At 49.8% G+C, this 25,811-nt stretch overlaps 1 protein-coding gene across 1 annotated transcript; it reads right to left on the bottom strand.

The window, feature by feature from the left end:
• Positions 1–1,906: 1,906 nt before the first annotated feature.
• Tacr2 (tachykinin receptor 2) lies at positions 1,907–16,632 on the bottom strand. The gene is made up of 5 exons (XM_038343441.1): positions 16,241–16,632; positions 9,643–9,837; positions 6,769–6,922; positions 5,828–6,024; positions 1,907–2,461 (listed from the first exon to the last, which is right to left on the bottom strand). Exons 1-5 carry the CDS (start codon positions 16,630–16,632, stop codon positions 2,245–2,247), a joined length of 1,155 nt encoding a protein of 384 aa, XP_038199369.1. The 3' UTR covers positions 1,907–2,244.
• Positions 16,633–25,811: the final 9,179 nt, after the last annotated feature.

Raw genomic sequence — 25,811 nt, 5'->3', positions numbered from 1 at the left:
AGTCCGAAGAGGCTGCTACGTCACTTCCCCAGACTTAAGGATCTAGTCTGTGAGACCTTAGCCCCACCTGGGCCTCTTACCCATCCTAGCTCAGGAGATGGCTGCTTTTATTCTAAGGCTGCAGTTTGGGATTCATCCCCAGCCCTTCGCTGGATTCCCCAACAGTGGCCTCTAAGCCCTCTGTGATGTCCCGGTCATGACTACAGGTCTAAGTGACATCAGAGCCCTTTATTGGGGTACTAGCAGAGCCAGCAGCTGGCATAGTGATCTCTGGGAGAGCTCAGTTAAACTTTGAACAGACGTTTACAGCTTAGTTGGTTTTCAGAGGGCCCTGGGTAAGCTATGAATGAGTCCCCACCACGCAGGGAGATGTACAGTCCTGGAGAGGCCTGAATCAGGTCTGATGCCTTCCCAGAATTGGGACAGTGTCCTCTGCCTGCCAGCTCCTTGCTGCCAAAGTGAGGGTGGGAACTGTGTTCCTGACTTGTAGGTGGCTTTTGTGTCTTAACCTGGTGTGAGGAATCATGGTTACTATTTATTGAGTGCTAATCTGAGTATGGCCTGCTGGTTTGAAGGCATCACTTCCAGAGAGCCTCATGGCAATCCTGCCATCAGCCAGAGGGGCAGAGTGACTTACCCAAGCAGCTCAGCTGAGGTTCCTTTGGACTATTAACCACCGTCTACTCTGGGCTTGTGTTTGAGTTGCTAAATCCTACGGCAGAGAAGCCCTAGACCCACTCACAGCCAAAGGAAGAACTTCCTGCTGTGTGTCTTGTCTTTGGCAAGGGGTCTGTATCATGGTTGTTGAAAGGACTGCAGTTGGCACAAAACACCCCAGACCCAAATTCTCAGCCCAAAGGAAATTTATTTGCTCAAGAGGCCAAAGGGCAGGGAATAAGAGACAAAGACAGGAGATAGAGGATGAGGGAGAAGGGGAAGGGGACAAGGGAGAGGGGGCAGGGGTACTTGTTCCAGAGGGGCAGAGGACTGCCTCTGGATAGAGAAAGGAGACAGATATGGCCCACAGGTAAATGCCAATTTATAAAGGTAAAAGGGGAAACCCCATGTTAGGATGAAATATTTAATTTGGGGAGGCATGTTAATTAGGGCAGCCAAAAGGGGGCTTGTGCTTCCTGGACTTCAATACTTTGCTAGCTGGACGTTCGTGGTCAGCCTCAGGAAGAGGAAGTAGCCAAGCAAGGGAACAGACCTTAATGGCTGGCTTTAGGGTTGTAATCTTATGGTTTTTAACAAGGAGGGGGCGGAGAGCCGAATGGCCAGGCCTGCCAGAGCCATGATTGCTGAGTGGGGGCCGCTAAGGTCCCTTCAGCTGTGCCCTGCTTTGTTTGGCTTATTTAGCATTTCTAAGCATTTTCATGAACCATGTTCAGAAGCCTTGAGCTTCCATATATTAATTTGGATTTCAGGCTTTATTTCGAACATCTGGCAACGGTGGTCCAGAGTGAAGCAGCTGAGTTTCCTTGTGGGGCCTTGTCCTCCTCAGGCTGCCACAGTCCCTGCCTTTTCCTGTGACCTTAACACTGAATGCCCCCCCTTTTTTCTTCTTTTTTTCAAGACAGGGTTTCTCTGTGTCACCCTGGTTGACCTAGAACTCACTCTGTAGACCATTCTGGCCTCAAACTCACAGAGATCTGCCTGCCTCTGCCTCCTGAGTGCTGGGATTAAAGGTGTGTGCCACCACTGCCTAGCAAGGATGCTCCCTTTTTTTCTAACATTGTGTGTGTGTGTCTGCACGTGCACACGTACACATGTACACATACACACTTAGGGAGATGAGAGGACAACTTGCAGAAGTTGCTTCTTTCTTTCCATGTGGGATCAAGGAATTGAACTCAGGTCACCAGGCTTAGCAGCGAGTGCCTTTAGCATCTCACTGAGCCATCTCGACATCCCTTCAACCGCCTCTTCTCATGATAACCACAGCTATCTTTAATAGGATCCAGTTTTTCCCCATCCTTCTTTATACTCCAGGGAGACATTTCGCTTTGCAGCTCCTGGATTGGTCAAGCGTTGGCTCCCACTCTTCCTGGCTCCTTCCTCCATCCCTGGAATGCTTAAGGGGGTGTGTGAGCTCTGAGCTCTTTGTATTAGCCTTGCCTTTGGAGCTCCAGGCACCATCTTGTTTTTCTATTAGTGTGTTGAAGAATAGAGAGTGTGGGACAAGCTATGACATTGGGGCTTCTCAAAGGGGCTAAGCCTGGCCCTGCAGACAGGCTCAAGACTTCAGAGTCCAGCAGTTTCCCCATCTTGGGGACTCCCAACCTGCCCGTTGGTAGCCTCGGAGTGGGTCACGTCAGCAGTCATGAACAAGGTCTCTTTCGTGTGACACCTGTTGACTCTCCTCGAGAGCGATGCCGTGTGAGTCAGCTCCAGTCTGTCTTCCTCTGTCGGTGTCACCCAGGGGCAGCACCGGAAAGCAAGTCTGAATCCAGAGCGAAACCTGAGGTGTGTGGAGAGTCACGTTAAGCAAGGGAGGTAGAGGCGCAGGAGCCGTCTGCCACATGGCTGCTCCATGCCCCCCTGTCTAGCTCCCTGGCAGAGGTGCCTCACTCTGAAGAGACCACCAACAAGCCAGGGCTGTTGAGAGACACACACTTGAGTGGGTTTAGTCTTTTGAAACAGCCAGAAACACAGAGGACATGCACATCCAAGGTAGGAGCAGGGAGGATGGCAGCAAGCTCCAAGGTAGGAAGTGGCACCCTGCTTTGAAAGGAAGGAAGGGATAGAGGGAGAGAGAGGGAAGGAGGAAAGGAGAAGGGAGAAGAGAGAGAAATCAAAGTATATTACAAAGAAACCAGGTGATCTAACTGACTTCTAACGGAGAATCAAAGAGGAGTCTTAGAAATAAAGAGAAGAAGAAGAAAAAAAAGAATTGAGCTCTGGTCGTGTGTGTGGCATAGGGACACTGCCCACCCCCTCCAGGGGCAGCCGCTAAGGAAAACTGGCACATTGGAGTTACCAAGTATGGGTACATTTGCTCAGAGAAATAAACACCTCTCCCTCAAGCCTGGGTGTGGGCCTGTAATCCCGGCTACTCCAGAGAATAAGAAAGGAGGAGGAGAGCTCAAGGAAGGTCCGAGGCTAGCCCAGGTAGCTTGGCCTATCTCAGAACAAGTGGAACGAGGCCTTGGATGTTGGAGAAAAAAAAAGTTGGGAAAAAACCACACCAAACCAAAAGACACCCTTTCCCGCAGTGACATTGACGCCTATGCAGCCGAGAATGACTTTGAACTTTTGATCCTTCAGACTCTATCTCCAAAGTGCTCAGGTTGCAGGTGCACCCCACTAGGCCCAGTTTATGGAGTGCTAGTGATGGAACCCAGAGCCTCATGCCGGCCAGGCGAGCACCTCATCAACTATACCACATCTCCTGTTTGGGGCTGTTTTTTTTTTCTTAATGCATGTGAGCATTTTGCCTGCATGTATGTCATGCACATATGAGTGACATGCACATGCAATGCCCAAGGTAACCAGAAGGAGGTGCTGGATCCCTTGGGATTAGAGTCACAGATAGTTGTGACCCACCATGTGGGTGCTGGGATTTGAACCTGGGTCCTCTGGAAGAGCAGCCTGTTGTGGGATACTTGATTACACTGTGAACCCTGAGATTGCATTAATAAAATAAAATAAAATCTACCTTAGGTCAAGGGCTGGAGGCAGCAACTAGTTGACAGGAAGTAGAGGGGAGGGACTTGGAATTCGGTGGGGTCTATTTTGGTTTGGAATTGAGGAAAAGGAGCACTCTTTCTGAGGCTCCAGCTAAGGAGGAAGGACAGCTAGTTGCTCCACAACCTCTCAGAGCTAGCAAGTTTTCACCCTAGCCTCTGACCCCGAGTCTTTATTAGTAAAAATCATAAGATATAAATTTCGATAGAACAACAGCAGTCAGTGCTCTTAACCACTGAGCCACTTCTCCGGCCCCCAGGGCTGGCTCTTTTGAAGGGTAAAGCAGAGCACCTGTCTCCCAGGTCTCTGCCTCAATGCCTTGTAGAACTCTCCCAACTGAAGCACCAGACCAAGCGCCGACCTTGACCTCAGGGCTGTTGGTTTGACTGTTCCTTCTGCATGGAATTCTTGCTCAGGCAGAGTTGGTCACTCCAGCTTTTGCTCCAGTGTAAGATGCACCCGCTCTGCCCAGTGGCGAAGTCCGTCGGCACATCCTGCCCACACTCACACATTACGTTTGCCTGCTACGTGATGTCTAGGCCGTCAGCTTTTGCAAAGGGGAAAAAAATCTTTGCTTCTGCTCACTCCTCAATTCCTGGGGGCTGGAAAAGTGCTGGGCACATGGAGCCACTTGGTGAGTGTTTTCTGAGCGGAGAGGCCAGGCCAGAACACCAGATCTCTGTGATAATGTTGTCACAGAATGGCACAGAGCCACTTCAGAAGCTTGCAGGACTGACTGCTGTGCCGTGTCACAACATCGGGTGTGACCGGGACACAAGAGAGTGACATTCCCACAGACATGGGGCGCTGGGGGGGGGGTGTCTCTCCCTGATAAGACAGGGCAATTTCCAGGTTCTCACATCCATCTCATGAACAAGACGTGGGAGGGGGAAGCATTGGAGATGCACAAAATTCCAAATCCTAGAGACATTGCCTGCGCAGGGGTTAGGAGGATCCACCCTTCTTAGGCTCAGTTTCCCTATCTGTATAATGGGAGACTCCTTTTCCTCTCTTATCTACCTACCTCTTGGAGCTAAAGATTCTAGGCACCCTGTAAGCACTCATAGAGCCTGCCCCCAGGTGAGTGGGTCAACTGAGCAACGAAGACCTCAGTGGGAGCCTGGGCACCTACGTAGACGGCTGATAAAAGTTATGAACAAAGAGGTCCCGGGTTCAGTGCTGCCCACATCCATCCATCAGTCTGCGCTGACTCAGTGTCTACCTCTCATGCCCTCTTGCCTGCCTCTTCCCGGGATGGAAGGCTCACTCTGTGCACAGGGCTCCTGGGACTTGGATTCTGTCTGGCTTACCACCTCCTCCATTTCCAAGAGACCCAGACTAGGTGCCAGCGTACCCCAGACTCTAGGACCTTAGGAGCACCAGGGGCAGGAGTAAGATCCTCTCCTTCCCTGGTCACATCCTGGGGGATGGGGTGGCAAGAAATATGCACTGTGATTGCCCAGCCCAGCCCCCAGCCTCTTTAGACAACCTGCCCACCTAGACCAGGCGCATCCTTAGGATGAAGCTATTAGAAATGCTCGCTCTTCGAGTTGGCGAGATGGTACAGTGGGGAGAGGCACGTGCTGCCAAGCCTAGCAAGCTGAGTTCTATCGCAGAAACCCACACGGTAGAAAGAGAGAGGTAACTACTGCAATTGTCCTCTGACCCCCCCACACACATGTGCCATGGCGTACACTCATTTGCACTCATACACAGTCACACAATATTAAAAAGAAAAAAAATGCTAGCTCGGAGGCAGTGTTACCTCTTTGTCCCGGCTCTTCCTTCCTCTCCTTCTGTCCTTCTGCCTCTCCCTGCTCCCTCCTTCCCTCCATCTCTCTGATCCCTGACTTCTGCCTTCTTCCTTGTCCCTGATGCAGACCCCAGAAGAGACAGAAGGACAGAGAAGAACACAGGCACCGTGGCCCAGCAAAGGACAAGGCTTTGGGAAAGGGAAGGAGATGGGACTCAGGCTAGATCCAAGCCACAGGGAGGGTTGTGCTGTGGGCTGACCTGAAAGGCAGCATTCCTATGTGGGATGAGGGGCAGCTCTCGGCTCTGGCAGGAGCTAGAGTGGAGGGCCCTCCCCAAGAGGGAGAGTCCCGGAGGGTAAAGGGGGCAGAGCCAGGGTGGGACTCACCTGTGGTTGAGGCAGCAGTAAATGATGGGATTGTACATGGTGGAGCTCATGGCTAGCCAGAAGAGGGCCAGGTAGACATGCTGGATGAACTTGTGGTAGTAGATGTCCTCTTGGAAGCTGCCCAGGATGAAGTAGAGGTGGTAGGGCAGCCAGCAGATGGCAAATGTCAGCACCACCAGTACCATGGCCTTCACAAACTGGTCAGGGAGAGGCTCGGGTCAGTCCTTGGCCCCTCAGTCCCAAGTCAGCGCAGGGTACCCCTCACCCTGGCTTTGACAACCTTCTGTAGTCAGACCCGCTCCACCTCTCTGCCCTCCATCCCCTGGAACGTGTATTTGCCGCACGCTCCAGAGCCCACCACCTCATGGCTTTCCCACAGGCTAGTTTGTCCGTGCTCACTGCTGTCCTCCCATTGAAAGCCTCAAGTCTAGCAGCCCCGTTCTGCGGTCCACTCTCCCAGGATTCTTTCCCATGGGGCACCTCTCCTAGGAGGTCAAAGCTCTGGGACCCCAGCCACCCTTCCCTGGGATCTTTGTCTACTTTAGCCCTTCTATGTAGGCAGTGATATTCCAACCCGATACCCCATCCCTAGAGGCCAGGTTCCTGAGCCCTTTCTGGCACCTCACTTGCCTGGCATCTGCAGGCACACTCCTCATTGTCCAGCACCCCTGAGGACCAGAAGGCAAGTTGGAGATAGCAACTGGAGACCAGCTTCCCAGTAGAAGGGACACTAAGTGTCCTAAGTACCCTAAGTAACCCCCTGCTTGCTATGGTGAAACTTTTAGAACATGAAGAAGTCGGTCCAGCATTGTCTCCAGACGTCAGAGGTCTGTAGCGCTGAGTGACCTGGATTGTGTGCTCCCCACTGCCCCCTAGCGGGCAGGCTTCGGGGCCCAGGTGACTCCCGGAGCAGGCCCCGCCCCTTCCAATCCCCTTCTCACCTTCTTCTTCGCCTGCAGATGGCGCAGGTTGGCGCCGTGAGCCTGGTGTCTGGGGACCGCGCGTTTCCACAGTGTGAGGCCGATGACACTGTAAGCCACGAACATCACCACGAGGGGTAGGAAGTAGATGAGGACAAACACCACCAGATGATACCTGGAGGGGGAGCCATGGGCCTGGGTGGGCAGCGGGCGGCCAGATCCACCCAGGCTCGCCCACGCTTTAGGTCCGTGAACCCCACAGACCCCACCCTTGAAGCCCCACCCCCGTTTTTGTTCGATTTAAAGAAAAATTAAGCAACATTGGCTAGTATATGTGCCAAAGAGGGGCTTTTCTCACAAAAAGTCACCGACATCAGCCCCAGTTCTTCTGTGTTACCGAAAAGGCTAAAAGGGTGGGAAAAAGGGAGAAGCTAATGAAATTTTATGTTTGTTTAACGTATAAAATATTACACCGGCGCCGGGGAGACGGCTCTGCGGGAATCCGGGCCTGCTGCCAAGCCCGATGATGACCTGAGCTGGATCCCTGGAAGCCACGTGTAGATCAGAGAGGGTGGCAGTAGAGTGCTCAAACTGTCCCCCTCAGCACACCCCATGTTCTAAAAAAGAAACCTTACAATATATTAAAACTACTATAACCTGCTATAACCTGGGCATGCTGGGTGTGGGGGCACACGCCTGAAATCCCAACAGCACAGGAATGGAAGCAGGAAGAGGGGAGTTTAAGTTTATTCCTCTGTTCACAGCAAATCAGAGGCCAGGCTGCGCTATATGAGACCCTGTTTCACACAAATACCATCAAGCACAAAGGTTAACCCTCCTGCCCTGTTCACAACGTATGTTTCCTCCCAGAATCATCTGTGTGTGTATAGCTATGTGGTGAGTGCAGGAATGAACATGTGTGCACATGAATAGGTACATAGATTAAGCAGGTAGAGCACATGTGATAATTCAGGAGCCACCTATAGCAAAAGCCTTATTCAGAGAAGAGCAGCAGAGACTGCCACCCTGATAGCCGCTGTGTCCGCTGCGTCCTGCTCCTCAACACTGCCTGGGTACATGGCGGTGTCGGCAAAGACCTTTGAGCCAGACCCAGTCAGCCTGCACCTTCTGAGTCCCCAGGGAGGATTCCTGGGTTGTACTGAAGCCCACCGTTTCCTCTGAGGAAGGCACTATGCCAGAGGCGTGTCACTGGCTCCATTTCTGAGGGTGTCAGGATCTCCTGAATAAGCCACAGTTCCCCTGACTCCCAGGCAGGTGGGGATGGGTGGTGGTCCTTGAAGCAACAAGGAATGGGTCTGAGAGTCCCTTCCCACCATGCGACTTCTTTTTCTAAACAATGTGTGTGTGTGTGGGGGGGGGGGGGGGCATGTATGCATATGTGTGCATATCTGCCTGCGAGTAGGTACATGTGTGGGGCTATGCATGTGTGTATGCATATGTGTATATATGTGTGTATGCATGTGTGTATGTGTGCAAGCCAGAGGCTGACATGGAATGTCTTCCTTGAGACCTCTCTGCCTAATATATTGAAGCAGGCTAGTCCAGCTGACCTTGCTCTAGATCATCAGCCTCCACCTCCTGAGGTTATAAGTAGGCTGCCATAGCTACCTGGCATTGACTTCCATACAGACTCCACAAACACATCTAACACTAGCCTACCTACAGACATCAGTGGCAGCGCGTGTGTGACATGCAGAGCCACGCACTCCATCTGCACACACATGGTCCATGTTCATCCTGAGTGAGGTGGCAGGCAGGCTGAGCAATCAGGCTCCAAGGCAGTTTGGCCCACGTTTGGTTCCCCTGCTTTCCCATTCACTGGGTTGTCTGGGGCACGTCAAGTAATACAGTTTCTCTATTGCCAAGATGGAAGAATACAATACACATAGTGATCATGATGACTTGTGAGATGGGTCAGAGTTCCAGGCCAGCCTAGGCTACAGGAGACTGTCCTGAAAACAAACAAACAAACAAACAAACAAAAAAAACCAGAACAAGTGGTAGCAGGGCAATTTAGCTTAGCTGATAGGATGCTACCCTAGCACACACACGGGCCCTTGCATCCCCTGTACCACGTGAAGCAGGTGTGGTGACATCAAGGTCAGCCCTATTTAAAATTAAATAAATAAAATATGAACCATATTTGCTTCATAACGTTAGGAGAATTATCAGTATATAAAAAATGCTTCTAACAGGCCTGGTACTTGGCATCGCTTTTTATATAGATGGTTTCCAACTTGATGTTTTGATTCAATGACCTTGACTGTCTGGTGATGGAAATAAAACACACATTCAGCAGAAACCACATCTGAAATCCTTACCTTTCCATTTGCTTTTCTATGAAGAAACTGAGCAGGGGCAGTGAGTGTCACCCCTAGTTAGCCACAAGGTCACAGTCATGAGGGCATTACCAACACTCGACAGTGGGTATTTTCCACCTACTATGGTTTGTTGTGGTGCAGCCTCACTGTTAGCTTGGTTTTGTTTTATAACGGCCTCATAGAGGCCACGTTTGTCTTGAGTGTGCTGTGAGCTGAGGATGACCTTGAATTTATGATCCTCCTGCCTCTCTCTTCCAAGTGCTGGAATTACCGGTGTGTCCCACCACTCCCAGCTTATGGGGTTCTGGGGATTGAACTTAAGGTTTCCCTGGATGCTAGACAAGCAGTCTACCACTGAGCCACACCCCATACTGCTAAGCCACACCTCCAGCCCCTTGCTGGCAGTCAAGGAGCTTCAGAATAAACCTGAACTCACATGATCACACATATACCTGCAGAATAGTGCGAATATCCCTAGGCACATGCTATACACAGACGTGAATCAACATACAAGCACAGGTATGCCCACCCTCATCCCTGGCGTGGGGCTTACAGAAGAAGCATCTTGTCTCCGTTGTCATTGGGCCAGGCCACCACACACTTGGTGGCCCCCTGGTCCACGGTGATGGTGGAGTAGAAGCACTGGGGAGAGGCGAGAGCCAGGGCCACCAGCCAGATGCCAGCGATAACCGCCTTGGTGCTGGGGGCTGAGAGCCGTGGCTGGAAGGGATGGACGATGGCCATGTACCTACAAGCAGATCACAACATCAGCTGACATCCTTCCTTTATCTTGTGGTTCAGACCCATGTTTCCCTGTTCACACAGCTGCCCTGTAGGCAGATGCTGGAGTCCCACCCAATCTGCAGAGGTGGTGCTGGGGAGGTGGTGACTGTCTCCAGCCATAGCACGTTAGTACCCCAGAATCTAGCCCAGACACCCATTCCACTGCCTCCCTCTGGGCGTGGACAGGCCCTTGGACAGTCAGACTATGATTCAATTCAGAGCAGAGTACAGTCCAACACTAGCCTGAAGCTCAGCCTGACTTGAGTGTATGTATTCTCATCCCCAAGCCAGATTTCCACCACTCTTTATGGTACAAGCATTTCCCAGACAAAAACCAAACCAGTAGTGATGCCCTCTGGAACTTTCTACAGCAGTAGCTGTATCTGACACACACAGGGTCCCATTCAGTGACCACTCACCATAGGTGCCATAGGACACAGACAATTGTGTCTGAGGATGAACCAATGTTTTATTTTTCTTTGAGACAGAGTCTCACATAGCCCAGGCTGGCCTTGAACTGCTAGGCATGCATTCTACCACCTGAACCCGTTCTGCATACTTGTGCAGACACAAGCTGAATCCTGCAGGCTCGAATCTTTCCAGCAGTTCTCGACCTGTGGGTCATGACCCCCACAGGGGTCACACATCAGATAATCCGCATATCAGATATTTCCATTACAATTCATAACAATGGCAAAATTATAGTTACAAAGTAGCAACGAAAATAATTTTATGGTTGGGTCACCATAAAATGAGGAACTGTATTAAAAACAGTAGGAAGGCTGAGAACCACTGCTTTAGACTCTGCGCATTGCCAATGCTTGGTTCAGTCCGTTCCCAGTTTTCCCTGTGTTCTAGTTAGTTGTTGTTTATTTGTTTGTTCAACCTGACACAGCTAAAGCCATTTGAGAAGAAGGAACCTCATTTGAGAAAGTGCCCCCACCAGATTGCCCTGTGAGCAAGCCTGGGGGACGTTTTCTTGATTAATCTTTGACGTTGGGGGGGAGGGGTCAAGCTCATGGTGTCACCAGTGATTAGGCAGTTCCGTGCTGTGTACGAGAGCAGCTGAGCAAGGCACAGTGTAGTGATATTTTGTTTGTGTTTTAAGAAATAAAGCTTGCCTGAAGATCAGAGCACAGAGCTAAGCCACTATAGGCCAGGGAGTGGTGGCACACACCTTTAATCCCAGGACTCTGGAGACAGAGGCACCGGAATCTCTGGGAATTCAAGGCCACCCTGGGCTACGAAAGGGTGAATCTGTCTAAAAGAGAAACAGAACTCACACAAAGGTGATCCCAGTACTTGAGGGGTGGAGACAGGAGTGATGTGGCTGGGTGAAGAGGGAATTATAAGGCAGGAGAAGACACGAGCTCAGTTCAGCCTAGGCAGTCAGTCAGAGAGCACAGTCTGAGGACAGGATCACCCTTTAGGTCCGAGCATTGGTAGAGGTGAGAACTCCCTAGTGGCTGGTTGCTCTGCTTCTCTGATCTCTCAGCTTTCATCCCTAATATCTGACTCTTAGTTTTAATTATTAATACCAGTTATAATTCATGCTACAGCACAGAAAGCAAATCAGTAAGTAACGTTTCTCTATGGTTTCTGCTACAGTTCCTGCCTCCAGGGTCCTGCCCTGACTTCCTCGTGAACTGTTACCTGGAAGCAGAAAATAAGTCCTTCCTTCCCAAGTTGCTTTTGGTCTTGATTCTTTATGACAGCAATGGAAACCTTAACAAAGATGCCCTGGAAGAGCCACATGGGGGCTTTCCTCCCCTCCCCTTCTGAAGCTCCTCTTTCCTGCCTGCACTCACTGACGTCATAGACCATCTTCTTGATGAAGCTGTCCAGAACAGGCTCAGCTGCTATCTCTCCGCAGGGCACCACAGGGACTTGCGTTGCTGTTGAGCCCTGTGCCCTGTGAAGTGCAGTGGCCTGGACAGTGAGCGTCATCTCCTTTTCCACATCTGGAGACAGAGCAACGCTAACTTTGAATCCTGGTTGGTCTCAGCTGTCTACTTCTGAATTTCTCTGTTTCCTGTTCTTCAGGACCCACACAGGGAACACCCTGGACTTAGTGGGGGCTCAGGCTTCATCAGCCTAGGGCCCAGATGAGGAAGGCTCACTGGCTGTTTCTCAAAGGCTAGAGGACCCAGAGGCACCATTCTCCAAGGCTGAAACCCATCCTCCTCATACACACCCTAAGGCTTGGTTCCCTTTCAGCAGAGATCAGGGCAGGATTAGATTGGTGATTCCAGGTGCCACAATGAAGAACACAGACTCTTCATTACAATAAGATTAGCTTATTTCTTTGAGGCATGGTCTTACTACATAGCTCTGACTGGCCTCCAACTCACAGAGATTTGCTTGCTTCTGCCCCCTGAGTGCTTGGGTCAAAGGCATACACCACTATACCTAGCAGTTCATTTGAATTTTGAGACAGGGTCTCATATAGCCCAGGCTGGTCTCATACTCTCTATGTAGCTGAGGATGGCTTTGACTTTCTGATTCTTTCATCTCTGCCTCCTAAGCGCACCACCATGCCAAGTTGAAATATTTGCCTCCATGCAGGTATTTGTACAGGTGTGTATACTGTACAGAGTCCAGAGACCAACCGTGGGGTTTTTTCCTCAAGATACCATCTTCCTTGATTTTTGAGACAGGGTCACTTGATGGCCTGGAACTCACTAGCTTGACTAGGCTGACTGTGGTAATTTGAATGTAATTGGTCCCCATAAACTCAGGGAGTAGCACTATTGGGAGGTGTGGCTTCGTTAGAGTAGGTGTGGCCTTGTTGGAGGAAGTATGGCTTTGAGGTCTCATATATGTTTAAGCTACACCCAGTATCTCAGTTCACTTTCTGTTGCCTTTGGATCAAGCTGTAGAATCCTCAGCTCCTTCTCCAGGACCATATCTGCCTGCACACTACCATATTCCCAACCGCCATGCTCCCCGCTGTTGCGGAATGTTTTACTCTTTTGGCTTTTTGAGGGGTCCACCTCCCAAGTTCCCAAATAAATCACACAAGGAGGCTTATTCTCAGTTATGAATGCCAGCCCAAGCTTGGCTTGTTTCTTGCCAGCTTTTAACCTTAAATAACATGACTCCCCTTTGCCTCTGGGTTTTTATCTTTCTCGATTTCTGTTTACCTTTCTTTGCTTCTTTCTCTGTAGCTTGCTGTGTTACTGATCCCTGGCGTCCTCCTCTCATTGTTCTCGGGTCTCCTTCTGTTTATGCCTGCCAGCCCCACCTATCCTCGCTCCTGCCTCGCTATTGGCCGTTCATCTCTTTATTAGGACCATCAGGTGTTTTAGGCAGGCACAGTAACACAGCTTCACAGAGTTAAACAAACACAGCGTAAACAACAGTCACACACATGAAAATAATATTCCCCAACACCCTGTTATGATAATGGACTGAACCTCTGAAACTGTCAACCGTCACCTCAATTAAGTGGTTTCCTTATAGAGTTGCCATAGCGATAGTGTCTCTTCACAGCAACAGGAACTCTACCTGAGACACTGACCGTCCTTCAAGCACTGGGAATCCTCCCATCTCTAACCTCTCCTGCTCTTGGATTACAACTTTGTGTTAGCATGGATGGAATTCAGGTATTCATGCTCACACTGCAAGTTCTTCACCGGCAGAGCTGCCTCTGCCTCCAGGTGCTGGGATTAAAGACGTGTGCCCCCACCTCTGGTCTAGAAAAAGATTTTAATATGACGGCCAGCTATAGGGTGGCTCATGCCCCATTAGCAGAGGGTAAGGTTCTGGGAGTTTAGAATCAGGCTGATCTGGGTTCGAATCCTGTCTCCACTACTTCCTGACAAGATCTTAGCTTAACAAAGAACATTAGCTCTCTGGACCTCCCATTTCCAGCTCAATGAAAATGGGGTCATTCGTGCACGTGGACACATGTGCACAGGAAAGAGAACAGTCCTATGGATTCATTGTTTTAAATTCATCAGAGAGGGCTTTGGTGGGCAATGCCTGGCCCTCCCTCTCTAGGATGAACCCGAGCTTTGAGACAAGGCTGGAACTGTAGACTGTGGCACTGAGTTGCATGTTTCCTGTTTGTTGAAATAGAGGAGTCCACCCTGGAGCATCCTGGGAGTTAAGACTGCACCCCAAGAACCTTACCACCTTATCTACTGCTTGGAATGTTTGTTTCTAGAATTCTCTAGGCTGCCCTGATCTACTCATCGTTGCTCGGATCCCAACCTCCCAGTGGGTCCATCCATGTTCATTTAAGCCTGTAGCCCAGTGGTTCTCAACCTGTGGGTCTTGACCCCTTAGACAAACCTCTGTCTCTAAAGAAATTTACAATTCATAACAGTAGCAAAATTATAGTTATGAATCAGCAGCAAAAATAATTTTATGGTTAGGGGGTCACCACGACATGTGGAACTGTATTAAAGGGTCGCAGCGTTAGGAAGGTTGAGAATCACCGAGTGTAGACTATTCCTCCCAGCACATCTTGGTGCCTAGAGAGCCCCCTCTAGCCAATATTTGTTTGCAACACTCATGATCTCAAAATACAATTACAGTTTATTTATTCATGTGTTTAGGATTTAAATTCTTACCCTAGCAGGAACATTTACATGGGTTTCCCCCACTGAAACCCCAGAGCAATACTTTCATGGCACACACTGAGTATATATTTGCTGAGTGAAGAAAGGGAGAAAGGGGGCCAATGAGAGAGCTCAGTAGGTAAAGGGGCTTGTCGTGAAGCCTGAGGACCTGAGTTCAATCCCCAGAACCCACAAAAGGTAGAAGGAAAAAACTGAGTCCTACAAGTTGTCCTCTGACTTCCCAGGGGTATCGTAAGAAGTGTGCATGCTAGCACATGCGTGCGCGTGCACACACACACACACACCAAACAAATAAGCAAACAAACCAACATGATAAAAATTTTAGAAAGGTGTGGAGAAAGGAATTGCGCGTCTCAGCTGCTGCCAGCTTGCTCAGAGCCCCTGCTCTGCCACCCGTCATTAGCCTCCTGCTTGCCTTCCAGGCTCCCTGGCTTCCACCTAGCTTCCTGCGGTCCAGCCTCTCTCTGAAGTGGAGGCTCTAAGACCTCATGTGCTAAAATTGTTTTCCCCCCAATCAGTGGAGGTTCCCCCAAACCTGGAACTGTGCCCAATACAGAGGAAGCACCCCAAATTTGCTGCATGACAAAAGAAATGCTTAGAGGACATTCAGACACATCCAGGGAGGAGGAAGGGATGTTCAGCAGGCACCAGCCCAATTTGGAAAGACTTCTCCTGAACCCACTACCCAGAGGGCCCTGGCTCTGCCCTGACTCTAGCCCCACTTATCCTGATTCCCCAGTTCCCTTGGGTGTAAGGATAGATGCTGTACCTATATGAATGGTATTCAAATTTGTGTGTGTGTGTGTGTGTGTGTGTGTGTGTGTGTGTGAACTGTCTTTGTAGCTTAGGATGACTTGGGCCTCTGGCCCTCTCCCTGCTACCTCCGAGTGTGGGAATTACAGGTGGTGGCAGGCACCACCATCTTATATCTGATTTATGCAATGCCGGGGATCACAGCCACGGCGTCAAACACACTAAGCAAGCACGCTGCCAATGGAGCTACATCCACAGCCCCAAACTTCTCATTTTTAACGAGTAGAAAACATTGTCAAAGAAAAATGTTTTGTAAACATTGCCTCAAAGGAAATCCCCTGAGAACCCCACAGAAAACCATCGATAGCTCAGCGGTGAGAGGCCGTGGGGGAAGGTTGCTGGGAAAGTCGGGGAGCGGTGGGGGATGAAGGAAGAAAGGGAAGCTCACATCTACCCAATCATTGTAATCGGTACTCTTTGTCCGAGGGTCTCATGGCTCTGTCTCAGTCTCCTGGACTCCCTTGGTCTTTGAGTCATCTCATCATACTGGCTGTTAGTCAGATTCCCGTTCCCCCCGGCATTTGAGTCCTCTTTACCCCAGCCTGCCGCCCCAGAAGGTCTCAGTGCTACTTCTTCCACCCCATCCTAGGCACAATTCTTAAAGGCTGGTACCTTTCCATATACACATTAGCAACATCTCCCCCCCACCAAAAAAAAAAAAAGCATAGATCTAACTAGAGGCAGCAGCAATATTCAATATTTTTCCAAATACAAAAACAATCTGCACAATTTCCTTGTATAAAGACAGTAAGATAAGAAGAATCACACTTCAAAAGTCGCTGGGAACATCTTCCCTTCCCACCTTGAGCAAGCTCCTAGGGTGAAGTCATTCTGTGTCTAATCTCCACTCTCCCTGCTTTGGCTCCGCATCCCCTTGTCTTCTTGCTATGAACCCAGACCAGGTCTAGGAGGCAATCCTCTGAGCTCTCCAACAAGATACCCACCCCCTTCCCTGGTGCCCGCTCTTGCCTGTCAGCGGCGATGGCAGTCATGGAGTAGATGCTGACGAATATGGCTGTGATGGGAAAGAGGTTCTGGAAATAGCAGAAGGCGCGACCGAAGTACCAGATGTTGTGACTGGCATAGACGAAGTTGAAGGTGGCGTTGAAGGCTGCCATGCAGAGGTCTGCCAGGGCCAGGTTGATGATGAAATAGTTGGTGACTGTGCGCATTCTCTCATGGGCCAGAATGATCCAGATGACTGTGGCATTGCCTGTGACAGCCACCAGCACCAGGGCCAGGTAGGCTGTGGCCCACAGTGCCAGCTGCCAGGCAGGCATGGAGAAGGCCGTGATGCCCGTGGTATTGCTCTCGAGGCCAGATAAGATGCTGGTGTCAGTGACAATGGCATGGGCCCCCATGGCTGATTCTGGGCCTGGAACACAGGGTCTGACCCTGCAGTTCGTACTGGAATTGCTACAGGAGAGAAATCTTCTTTGGTGTGTAGATATTCGGGGGTGTGGACAATTGGAGAGCAGACACATGTGGTCAGAGGACCACACCTACGGCTCAAGCAGGAATGAGTTAGGGCGAGTAGAAGACAGGGTTCCAGCCAGACTGTTCAACCATCTTGTGGAGATGGAGACCCCAAACTCCAACCTCAGAGCAGGAGGCATCCTGATAACCCGTTGTTTCCGCTCCTTCGAGCCAGAGTCAGAATGAGGACGTGTCCAGCCGTGGGCATTTAGGAAGTTGGTGACCAGCCAGGACTTGAATTCATCTCTCTCTTAATGCTACTCAGGGTACGTGCCAGTTGAGAGGTGTGCACAGCGTGGCGAGTCTGTGGGTCCTTCAGCAGCCAGCAGACCTCCAAGCTTTGCAGGGTAGCCTCTCAAGGCTGCCAGCTGCCAGCCCTCAGCCCTCAGCCCTCAGCCCTCAGCCGCTACTCCCAACTCCTCCCTACAGGGCAGGCTAGGTCCTTGGCAGAGTTGCTGCTTGCTCCCGCCCTCATCCCACCCCTTGCCTGGATGGCTGGCTGTGTCTCTGGAAAGATTTAGGACCTGCTGGGAAGCTGGGAGAGACCTCGGGAAGCAAGACACAGCCTGGGTGGGGGTGGTATAGAGGGTACAAGCCTCAGTGTTTACATTCTGCCAGGTGGGAGCTGCTGGCTGCTGGAGCACACTGGCATTCGTATTTGGGAACGAGAATGACTCCAGGCTGGCTTGGGAACCCCAGGCAAAACATTTACTCCACTTGCAAAGAAAGTCTTCATGTTCAGAAGTACCCAGGGGGTATGAGGGTGAGTTTGATGTGCAGTCAGTCACGTGGTAAGGGCTAGGTTCTGGGCCTCTGACTCTGCCCCTGACTTATTGATGGACCAGGCAATCCTAGTCATTCCTCATCTCATGCTTCAGATTCCTTAGATGTAAAATTAGAGACTGAGGGTGCTGGAGAGATGGCTCAATGGTTAAGAGCACTGAGTGCTCTTCCAGAGGACCTGGGTTCAATACCTAGCACCCACATGGCAGCTCACAACTGTCTGTAACCCCAGTTCCAGGGGATCTGATACCTTCACACCAATGCACATAACATAAAAATAAATGTTTAAAAAACTAGCAATTGCCGGGCGGTGGTGGCGCACGCCTTTAATCCCAGCACTCGGGAGGCAGAGGCAGGCGGATCTCTGTGAGTTCGAGACCAGCCTGGTCTACAAGAGCTAGCTCCAGGACAGGCTCTAAAGCTACAGAGAAACCCTGTCTCAAAAAACCAAAAAAAAAAAAAAAAAACAAAAAAAAAACAAAAAACAAAAAACAAAACTAGCAATTGAGCTTAGACAAATGGTGCTCAAATCTTCTCCACCTCCCCCTCCACTTCTCTCTCAGACACAGGCTCATGTATCCCAGGCTGACTTCAATCTTGACATGTAGTTGAGGGTGACCCGATCCTCAACTACAAATGCTGGGGTTAGAGGTATGTGCTGCTCAGCCTAGTTTATGAAGGGCTGGGGTTTGAGCCCAGGGCTTTCTGCATGCTAGACACACACTCTATGAACGGAGCTACACCCCAGTTCTGAGCACTGTAGGGTGGAAGTTAGTGCCACTATAGACTCTAAGATAAAAACAATGCTAAACCACACATCCTGAGGCTTTTTTTTCCTGGTTTTTTGAGACAGAGTTTCTCAGTGCAGCCTTTGGAGCCTAACCTGGGACTACTCATTCTGTAGACCAGTCTGGCCTCAAACTCACGAAGTTCTACCTGTCTCTGCCTCGCAAGTGCTGGGATTAAGGTTGTGCCAGTATCACCCAGCAGGTTTTTTGATTTTTTTTTTTTTTTGAGATAGGGTTTCTCTGTAGACCTTGAACTCAGAGATTTGCCTGCTTCTGCCTCCTGTGTGCTGGGATTAAAGGCTTGCTCCACTACACCTGGCTGTACAGTTTCTTTCTAAGCAGTTCTTACTGTGAGCTTCCTGATGAGCTTATCAATGCCACAATAGTATCTATTTGTTTGCTGTCCCCACTAGACTGATGTGAAAAGTATATATGGGGACTGGAGGACCCAGCTTTTGACTTTGGAGAAGAGGTACTTCTAGGACCCCTCATCTTCCCTGGAATGAGCTAGAGCAGTAGTTCTCAACCTATGGGTCACAACCCCTTTGGGGATCGAAGGACCCTCCCACAGGGTTGCCTAAGATCATCAGAAATATCAGATATTTACATTAGGATTCACAATGGTAGCAAAATTTCACTAATGAAGTACCAACAAAAATAACTTTATGGTTAGGGGTTACCACATCATGAGGGCCTGTATTAAAGGGTCACAGAATTAGGAAGGTTGAGAACGGCTGAGCTAGAGGGTCCTGAAACTCCTGAGCCCAATACGGAGCCGGCCATATTCTTTGCCAGACCACGAAGGCTTATTTCTTCTCTTGGATGGGCCACCATGTTTTGACATTGGTCTCTTAACAGAGGGCCTCTGTCTTTGATCATGGTGACAGCAGCAGTATCCAATCAACCCTGGGTTTGTTCCTGCCCCATGCTTCTTTGGCCTCCCTCCTAGAGGGCAAAGTCTGTAGCAGTAAGAACGGAAGCCATTTTCTCCTTGCTAGCCCAATCTCCTGGGCTCAGGCAGCTGCACTTGATTGAGCTTTGGTCCACAAACCCAGCGGAGAGCTAGGATGCCTGAGAGTATGTCACCAGCTCCAGAAGCCCGGAATAGCACGTCCCCGCCCGGGCCACTCCACTGTGTATGTAATAGGGATTATACTTTGGAGCTATTAAATCTGAGTTTTTATTTCCTCCTTAAATCATAAACTCTTGCAGCTTTCCAACAATGTGCCGGAAGGCTTGTAGGCTCAGGGAAGGAGAGGTGCAAGACAGGACACAGTGTGGCTGGTCAACTGTGCTATTTCAGGACAGGCCCTTGGAATCCACAGGCCAGTCTTCAAGAGGGAAGAGAGGTGGTGTTGGTTGTTTTTACATTTTTTACTCTTTTGGCCCTTTTGGGCCGGCAAGGGGGGGCGGTGTTGAGCCACCCAGCTGCCAAATAAATCATACACGGAGTCTTATTCTTTCTTATAAATGCCCAGCTAAAGCTAAAGCTTGGTTTGTTTCTAGCCAGCTTTTCTTAAATTATCCCATCTGTCTTTTGCCTCTGGGCTTTTATCTCTATTTCTATATTCCTTTCTTTGCTTCTTTCTCCACGGCTTGCTGTGTACCTGGCCCTTGATGTCCTCCTCTCCTTGTTCTATTTTGCTCCTTCTTTTTCTCCCAGATTTCTCCTCCTATTTATTCTCTCTGTCTGCCAGCCCCGTCTATCCTTTCTCCTGCCCAGTTATTGGCCGTTCAGCTCTTCATAAGACCATGTTTTAGACAGGCAAAGAATCACAGCTTCACAGAGTTAAACAAAAGCAACCTAAAAGAATGAAACACATCTTTTCATCATTAAATGTTCCACAACATAAACAAGTGTAACACATCTTCAACTAATATCCCACAACAGAGAGGTATCTTAAAGTCCTAGCTCTTGTTGGGACATCAAAATGGGAGGGTTAAGCCAGGCTTGGTGACACAAGGCAGAAAGATTAGGAGTTAAAGGCCATCCTTGGCTACATAGCCTGCTCGAGGCCAGCCTGGACTACATGAGGCCATGTCACAGACAAATGGTCTGGGGAGATAGCCTTAAAAGCATGAGGACCTGAGTTCCACACTCAGAACCCACATAAAATGAGATGGATGTTGTCTCAGTTAGGGTTTCTGTTGCTGTGAAGAGACACCATGACCACAGTAACTCTTATAAAGAAAAACATTTAAGTGAGGTGGTGGCTTAGAGTTTCAGAGTCTATTCTCATCATGTCAGGGAGCATAGAGGCATGTGGGCAGACGTGGTGCTGGAGAAGGAGTTGCTACATGTTGCTATGCAGGCTACAGGAAGTAGACTGAGACACTGGGAGTAGCTTGGGCATATGAACTCAAAGCCTGCCCTCACAGTGACACACTTCCTCCAACAAGGCCACAACTCCTAATAATGCCACTCCCTCTGGGGATCATTTTCTTTCAAACAACCACATTCCGCTCCCTGGGCCCCAAAGGCACATATCTATATCATGATGCAAAAATGCATTCAGTCCAACTTCAACAGTCTCCATATTCTCTATCAGTCCCAAACTTATTTAAAGTCTAAAGTTCAAAGTCTCTCCTTTGAACTTTAGATTCATGAACTTTGAGAATCATGCAACCTCTTAACTGTAATCCACTATAAAATCAAAATCAAAAGCCAGATCACATACTTCCAACATATGGCACAGGATATACATTACCATTCCAAAACGTAGGGGAGGGAGCATAGTGAGGAAATACTAGACCAGAGCAAGACCAAAAACCAGTTGGGCAAACTCTAAACTCTGTATCTCCATGTCTAATGTCAAAGTACTCTTCAGGCCAGGTGGTGGTGGGAGGCAGAGGCAGGCGGATCTCAGTGAGTTTGAGGCCAGCTTGGTCTACCAAGCGAGTTCCAGGACAGCCAAAACTGTTATACAGAAAAAACCTTCTTGGAAAAAAAAAATTGAAAATAGAAAAAAAAAGCATTTTTCATGTCTCCAACTCCATTCAGCTTTGTTGACTGTGACACACTTCTTTCTCCTGGGCTGGTTCCACTCCCTGTTAGCTGCTCTCCTTGACAGTATCCCACAGTTCTGGCATCTCCAACATCTTAGGGTTTCCAAGGCAATCCAGGCTAGCCTCAAGCTTGAGATCCTCCCACCTCTGTCTCCAGCATGCTGGATTTACAAGTATGCTCCCATAAAACCTAGCTTATGAGATATCTTTAGAGTTTGGACAACTGTGTGTTTGTTCTGTAGACTGTGCTGGGTCACACCTTCAATGGGTCATCTGGTCACTACAGGGCGGTAATAAGTGATGGACACTCCCCTGGGCCAGACAAACTAGGGACAAGAAGGACAACTTGGTGAGAAGTTGGACAACTTGGTGAGCCTTTTTTATTCCTCTCCACGAAGTTAGTAGGGTTATGTTTGCCCGCCTGCTGGTGGCAAATGTGAATGTTCACAGGTACTTGGAGGTAGAGGCAGGAGGATCAAGGTTAGCCCAGGCTACATGAGACTCTGTCTGGAAAAAAAAAAAAAAACAAAAAACAAAGATCACTCTGAACTTTGGCTTTAGTGTTTGGATGGGTGGTAAAAAAAAAATGTCCCTTCTTTCATGAAGGTAATGGTGAGGGAGGGCTGTCTTTGTTAGTTTTCTTTGCATTGATAAAGTATCATGATCAGGGCAACTTACGAAAGAGCATTCAGTTTTGACTTGCGGTTTCGGAGGCTTAGAGACCATGATGGAGGAATGAAGGAACAGCTGAGAGTTTACATCTTGATCCATAACCGTGACTTAGAGAGAACAAGCCCCGAGGACCATGAGTCTTTGAAATCTCAAAGCGCAGTGACACCCAGGGACGCAGCTCCTCCAATCCTTCCCAAACAGTTCCACCAACTGGGGACCAGGTATTCAAGTCTGTGGGGGCCGTTCTCGCTCAAGACATCTCACAGACATGGACCAGGCTTTGTTTCTTCTCTCAAGTTCATTGTTTGGTTGAATAAAAAGTTGGTGACTGTATGGCTTCCCCAGTTAGTTTACTGCTGGGCCTATGAGATTCCAAAGCCCTGAGCCCTAGTCCAGTCTATCACACAGCAAAGAGCTGCGTGGACCCCAGAGGGGAGGGCTACCTAGGTCCTACCCCCAATGAGCTGCCCTCTGTCCTACATGACCCCACTGCTCTGAAGTTCAAGGTCACCCTCAGTACGTTATGAGCAAAACACTGGAGCCAACATAAGCCTTGTCTCTGTATCAGGCTCGCAGGGTACTGGAGGAGGACGTGGAAGTTTGCAGCAGTCCTGGGCTATGGATCATAAATCGCTCTCCTCTGTCTACAAATGTCAGGAGCCCAGGATGGATCCTCTGGGAGGCGAGCCGTGTTGCCCCTTGGCTGGGAAGTCAGTGGCCCAGAACATTAAGCTGAGAGACAGAGAGCCCGCTTCTGCCAAGAGTGCAGGCTGCTGTTGACATCTTCTTTAAACACAGGGAGCGTGCTGGGGCAGTGCCTTGCCCTAAAAGCTTGAAGTTTATCTAGGCAGCAGAGAAAGGCCAGAGTGTTTACATCTGCCGTGTAGCTGGTATACACAGAACTCAGAGGCTCTTAACACACACCCAGCCCTGGGCTCTCACAAAATCTGTCCATCTATGGCAGGCAGAGGAGGAAGTGGTGAAGCTGCCCGATCCCCTCCCCGAGTAGGGAGCAGGGGTTCAGCCCTGAGCCAGCCTGGGTATCTCAGACAGAGGGGTCTTGGCATCTACCCAGGATGTCATGCTGCTGGCCCTGCTGAGGTGAGGAAAAGAGGTTGCCAGCGTCAGTCTGCCAAGTGACTCCAGCCCCGAGACCTGGGCAGGTGGCTAGCAGACCAGGTGCTTGGACAATCGGCTCAGAGCTGGAAGAAAGTGATGCATCTATCTTCCTCAGTCAAGACAGGGAGCCAAGTCTCAGCCTGGAACTCCCAGCCTGGCAGCAGGAACTCCCTGGAGCTTTCTGCTGAGTAACTGACATGAACCTTGAGCTTCAGGGGAAGGCAGAAGAAGCCTCTAGTGGCTTCTGACAGAGGAGGGGATGTGGGAATGAGCTCTGATATTGGGACAGGCTTGGGGATGGAACCTAGCTAGATCATAGGCTAATGGGAAAAGTCCAGGAAGAACATAAACCTCAGTTCCTGGGCCCAAACAGACTTCTGTTCTTTATTCTCTGAAAGCCAGCTTCATTCTAGCTGTGGGCTCCATCTTGTTCAGCTGGTGTGGGTGCCAACGTCATCAACCCCAGAGCCGCTCTCCCTAGCTCATGAAGCTGTGCACGGTGCCAAGGCTTGTCTGGAGGTGCCTGGATGGCCCCTGAGATTTCTCAGCCCCCTGTTTCTGCAGGGTTCCAGAGAATGGTGGGGGTTGGGAGGCTCTTGTTTCTGCGAGGTGCCTGGGGCCCAGGAATTTGGGAGTTCCTCTGGGGAGTGAGAACTGAAGGGCCATCTCTCCAGAACCCCCACCTTGTGGCCACTTCCTTTAGCTTCCCTGGGCCTCACCATCATTTTTCCTCAAGGGAGCCAGCCTCTCTCCTGGGAATCTCCCAGCATCCTCCGAACCCTCTCTTAGCCGTGGGGAGATAATCTGATTTCCTCCAGGGCTGAAGACTTTTCATCTTCAGCGCTTCTTAGGAAATGAAAAAAGAATTGCATGCTGTCCTTCCAACACAGGGGAAAAGGGCAGGGAAAACAAAAGCTAATTTTCCACATTAAAGCCACTAGGAGCGCCTGGTGAAGGCCTGTACTTCAGCACTTGGGAGGTGGGGGCAGAGGTTCAAGGTCAGTCTTGGCTTCCTGGAAAGTTTAGGGGAGGCTGTGAGATCTGATTCTCTGCCTCCAAAATACACTAAAACAAAGCAGTCAGAATATCCACCTCCTGCCTCAGAGAGGAGGCCATCAGGGAACAACGGGAGAATTTTGGATGCTCTTTTGGGGACACTGAGTCTGAAGTCACCCCGCTGGTCCTGCAAAGACTCCCAAATGTTGAGGTCTGTGGGCCACCAGACCCTGAATTTCCTATCAACAACTTGTTTTCCTCTGCTCTGAGCTGCCTGCAGCTGCTCTGAGCACGAGACCCTAATAGGAGGGGATTGGGTTCTGATGAGTCTGCAGCTGAAAGATCCCGAGAGCTGGGGCATGGCCCTGAGCTCAATAAAGTTGGCATTCTTGTATCAAAGATGACCGATGTCTCTGTCTGTCTGTGTGTGCATGTGTTTTTAAGTCTCCTTCTTAGTTCCCGGCTCACATACTGTCTGGTAGTGGCACAGACACTACACCCAAAGACCTCCTTCTCAAGACTGTAGCAACTTGAGCCATTTTGCCAAATAAGCTTTTTTTTGTTGTTTTTGGTTTTGGTGGTGCTGGGGTGAAGCGAGGCCCTCATGGGTGCTGTGTAAGCTTCCCCACCCCACCCCCCCAAGATCTGCGTTTCCAGTCCTTTTAATTGTGTTTATTTTAATTTTGTGTTTATTTTTGTTACAGTGCTTTGTCCTCCGTTGTGGGCTGTATGTGAGGAAGTCAAAGGCTAACTTTTGGGACTCAGTTCTCTCCTGTGTAGGGGTCTGGGGATCAAGCTCAGGTCATCAGTCTTAACAGCAAACACCCAGGGGGCCATCCTGATAGCCTCCTTTAATTTTATTCTTACTTTTTTTTGGGGGGGGGGCAGTGTATGTTCGTGTGTGCGCACCTGTGCGTGGAGGAGGTCAGAGGTCAATCTTGGTGACCACAGTGCCTTTCCTCAGGAACTGCCACTAAGTTTTGAGGCGGGGTTCTCACTGGGACCTGGATCTTGTCAACTGAGCTAAGCTAGCTGGCCAGCAAGTATAGCAACCCTCCAGTCTTAGCCTTCTAAGCATTAGGATGACAAACATGGGCCCCCAAGCCTAGCTTTTTACCTGAGTCCTGGGGCACGAACTCAGGTCTCTGAGCATGCGCAATGAACCTGGATTATTTTATTTTTATTTATTTATTTTTGGTTTTTTGAGGCAGGGTTTCTCTGTGTAGCCCTGGCTATCCTGTAACTCACTTTTGTAAACCAGGCTGGCCTTGAACTCACAGAGATCTGCCTGCCTCTGCCTCCCGAGTTGGGGTTAAAAGCCTGGAACTCGGATTCTGACTCTTGTGCAGTGAGAACACTCCGGACTAAGATACCTTCCCAGCTCCTCATTAAAAACAAACAAGTTTGAGATGGGGGGGGGGTCTCACTAAATTGCCCAGGCTGGTTTTGAACTTGTGATCCTCCTGCCTCAGTCCCTGGAGTAAATGCAACTACAGGCGTGCATCACCAAGTCTGGCTCAAATGGCTTTCTTGACCACTGATGTTGACCCAAGGGTGGCCTACCCAAGGTCACTTTGTAATGGATTGAGTAAAAATGCTGAGGATTCCCGAAGGGCTGCTGCAGCAGAAACACTGCAGGTCCCCAAGCAGTGGCAGTGGGCAGTGGGTCCCGAGAGCAGCCAGTCCCAGGCAGGGACAGC

The sequence above is a fragment of the Arvicola amphibius genome, chromosome 9 (assembly GCF_903992535.2).
Source record: "Arvicola amphibius chromosome 9, mArvAmp1.2, whole genome shotgun sequence".
Taxonomy (NCBI): domain Eukaryota; kingdom Metazoa; phylum Chordata; class Mammalia; order Rodentia; family Cricetidae; genus Arvicola; species Arvicola amphibius.
This window is presented reverse-complemented; position numbering and strand designations above follow the sequence as displayed.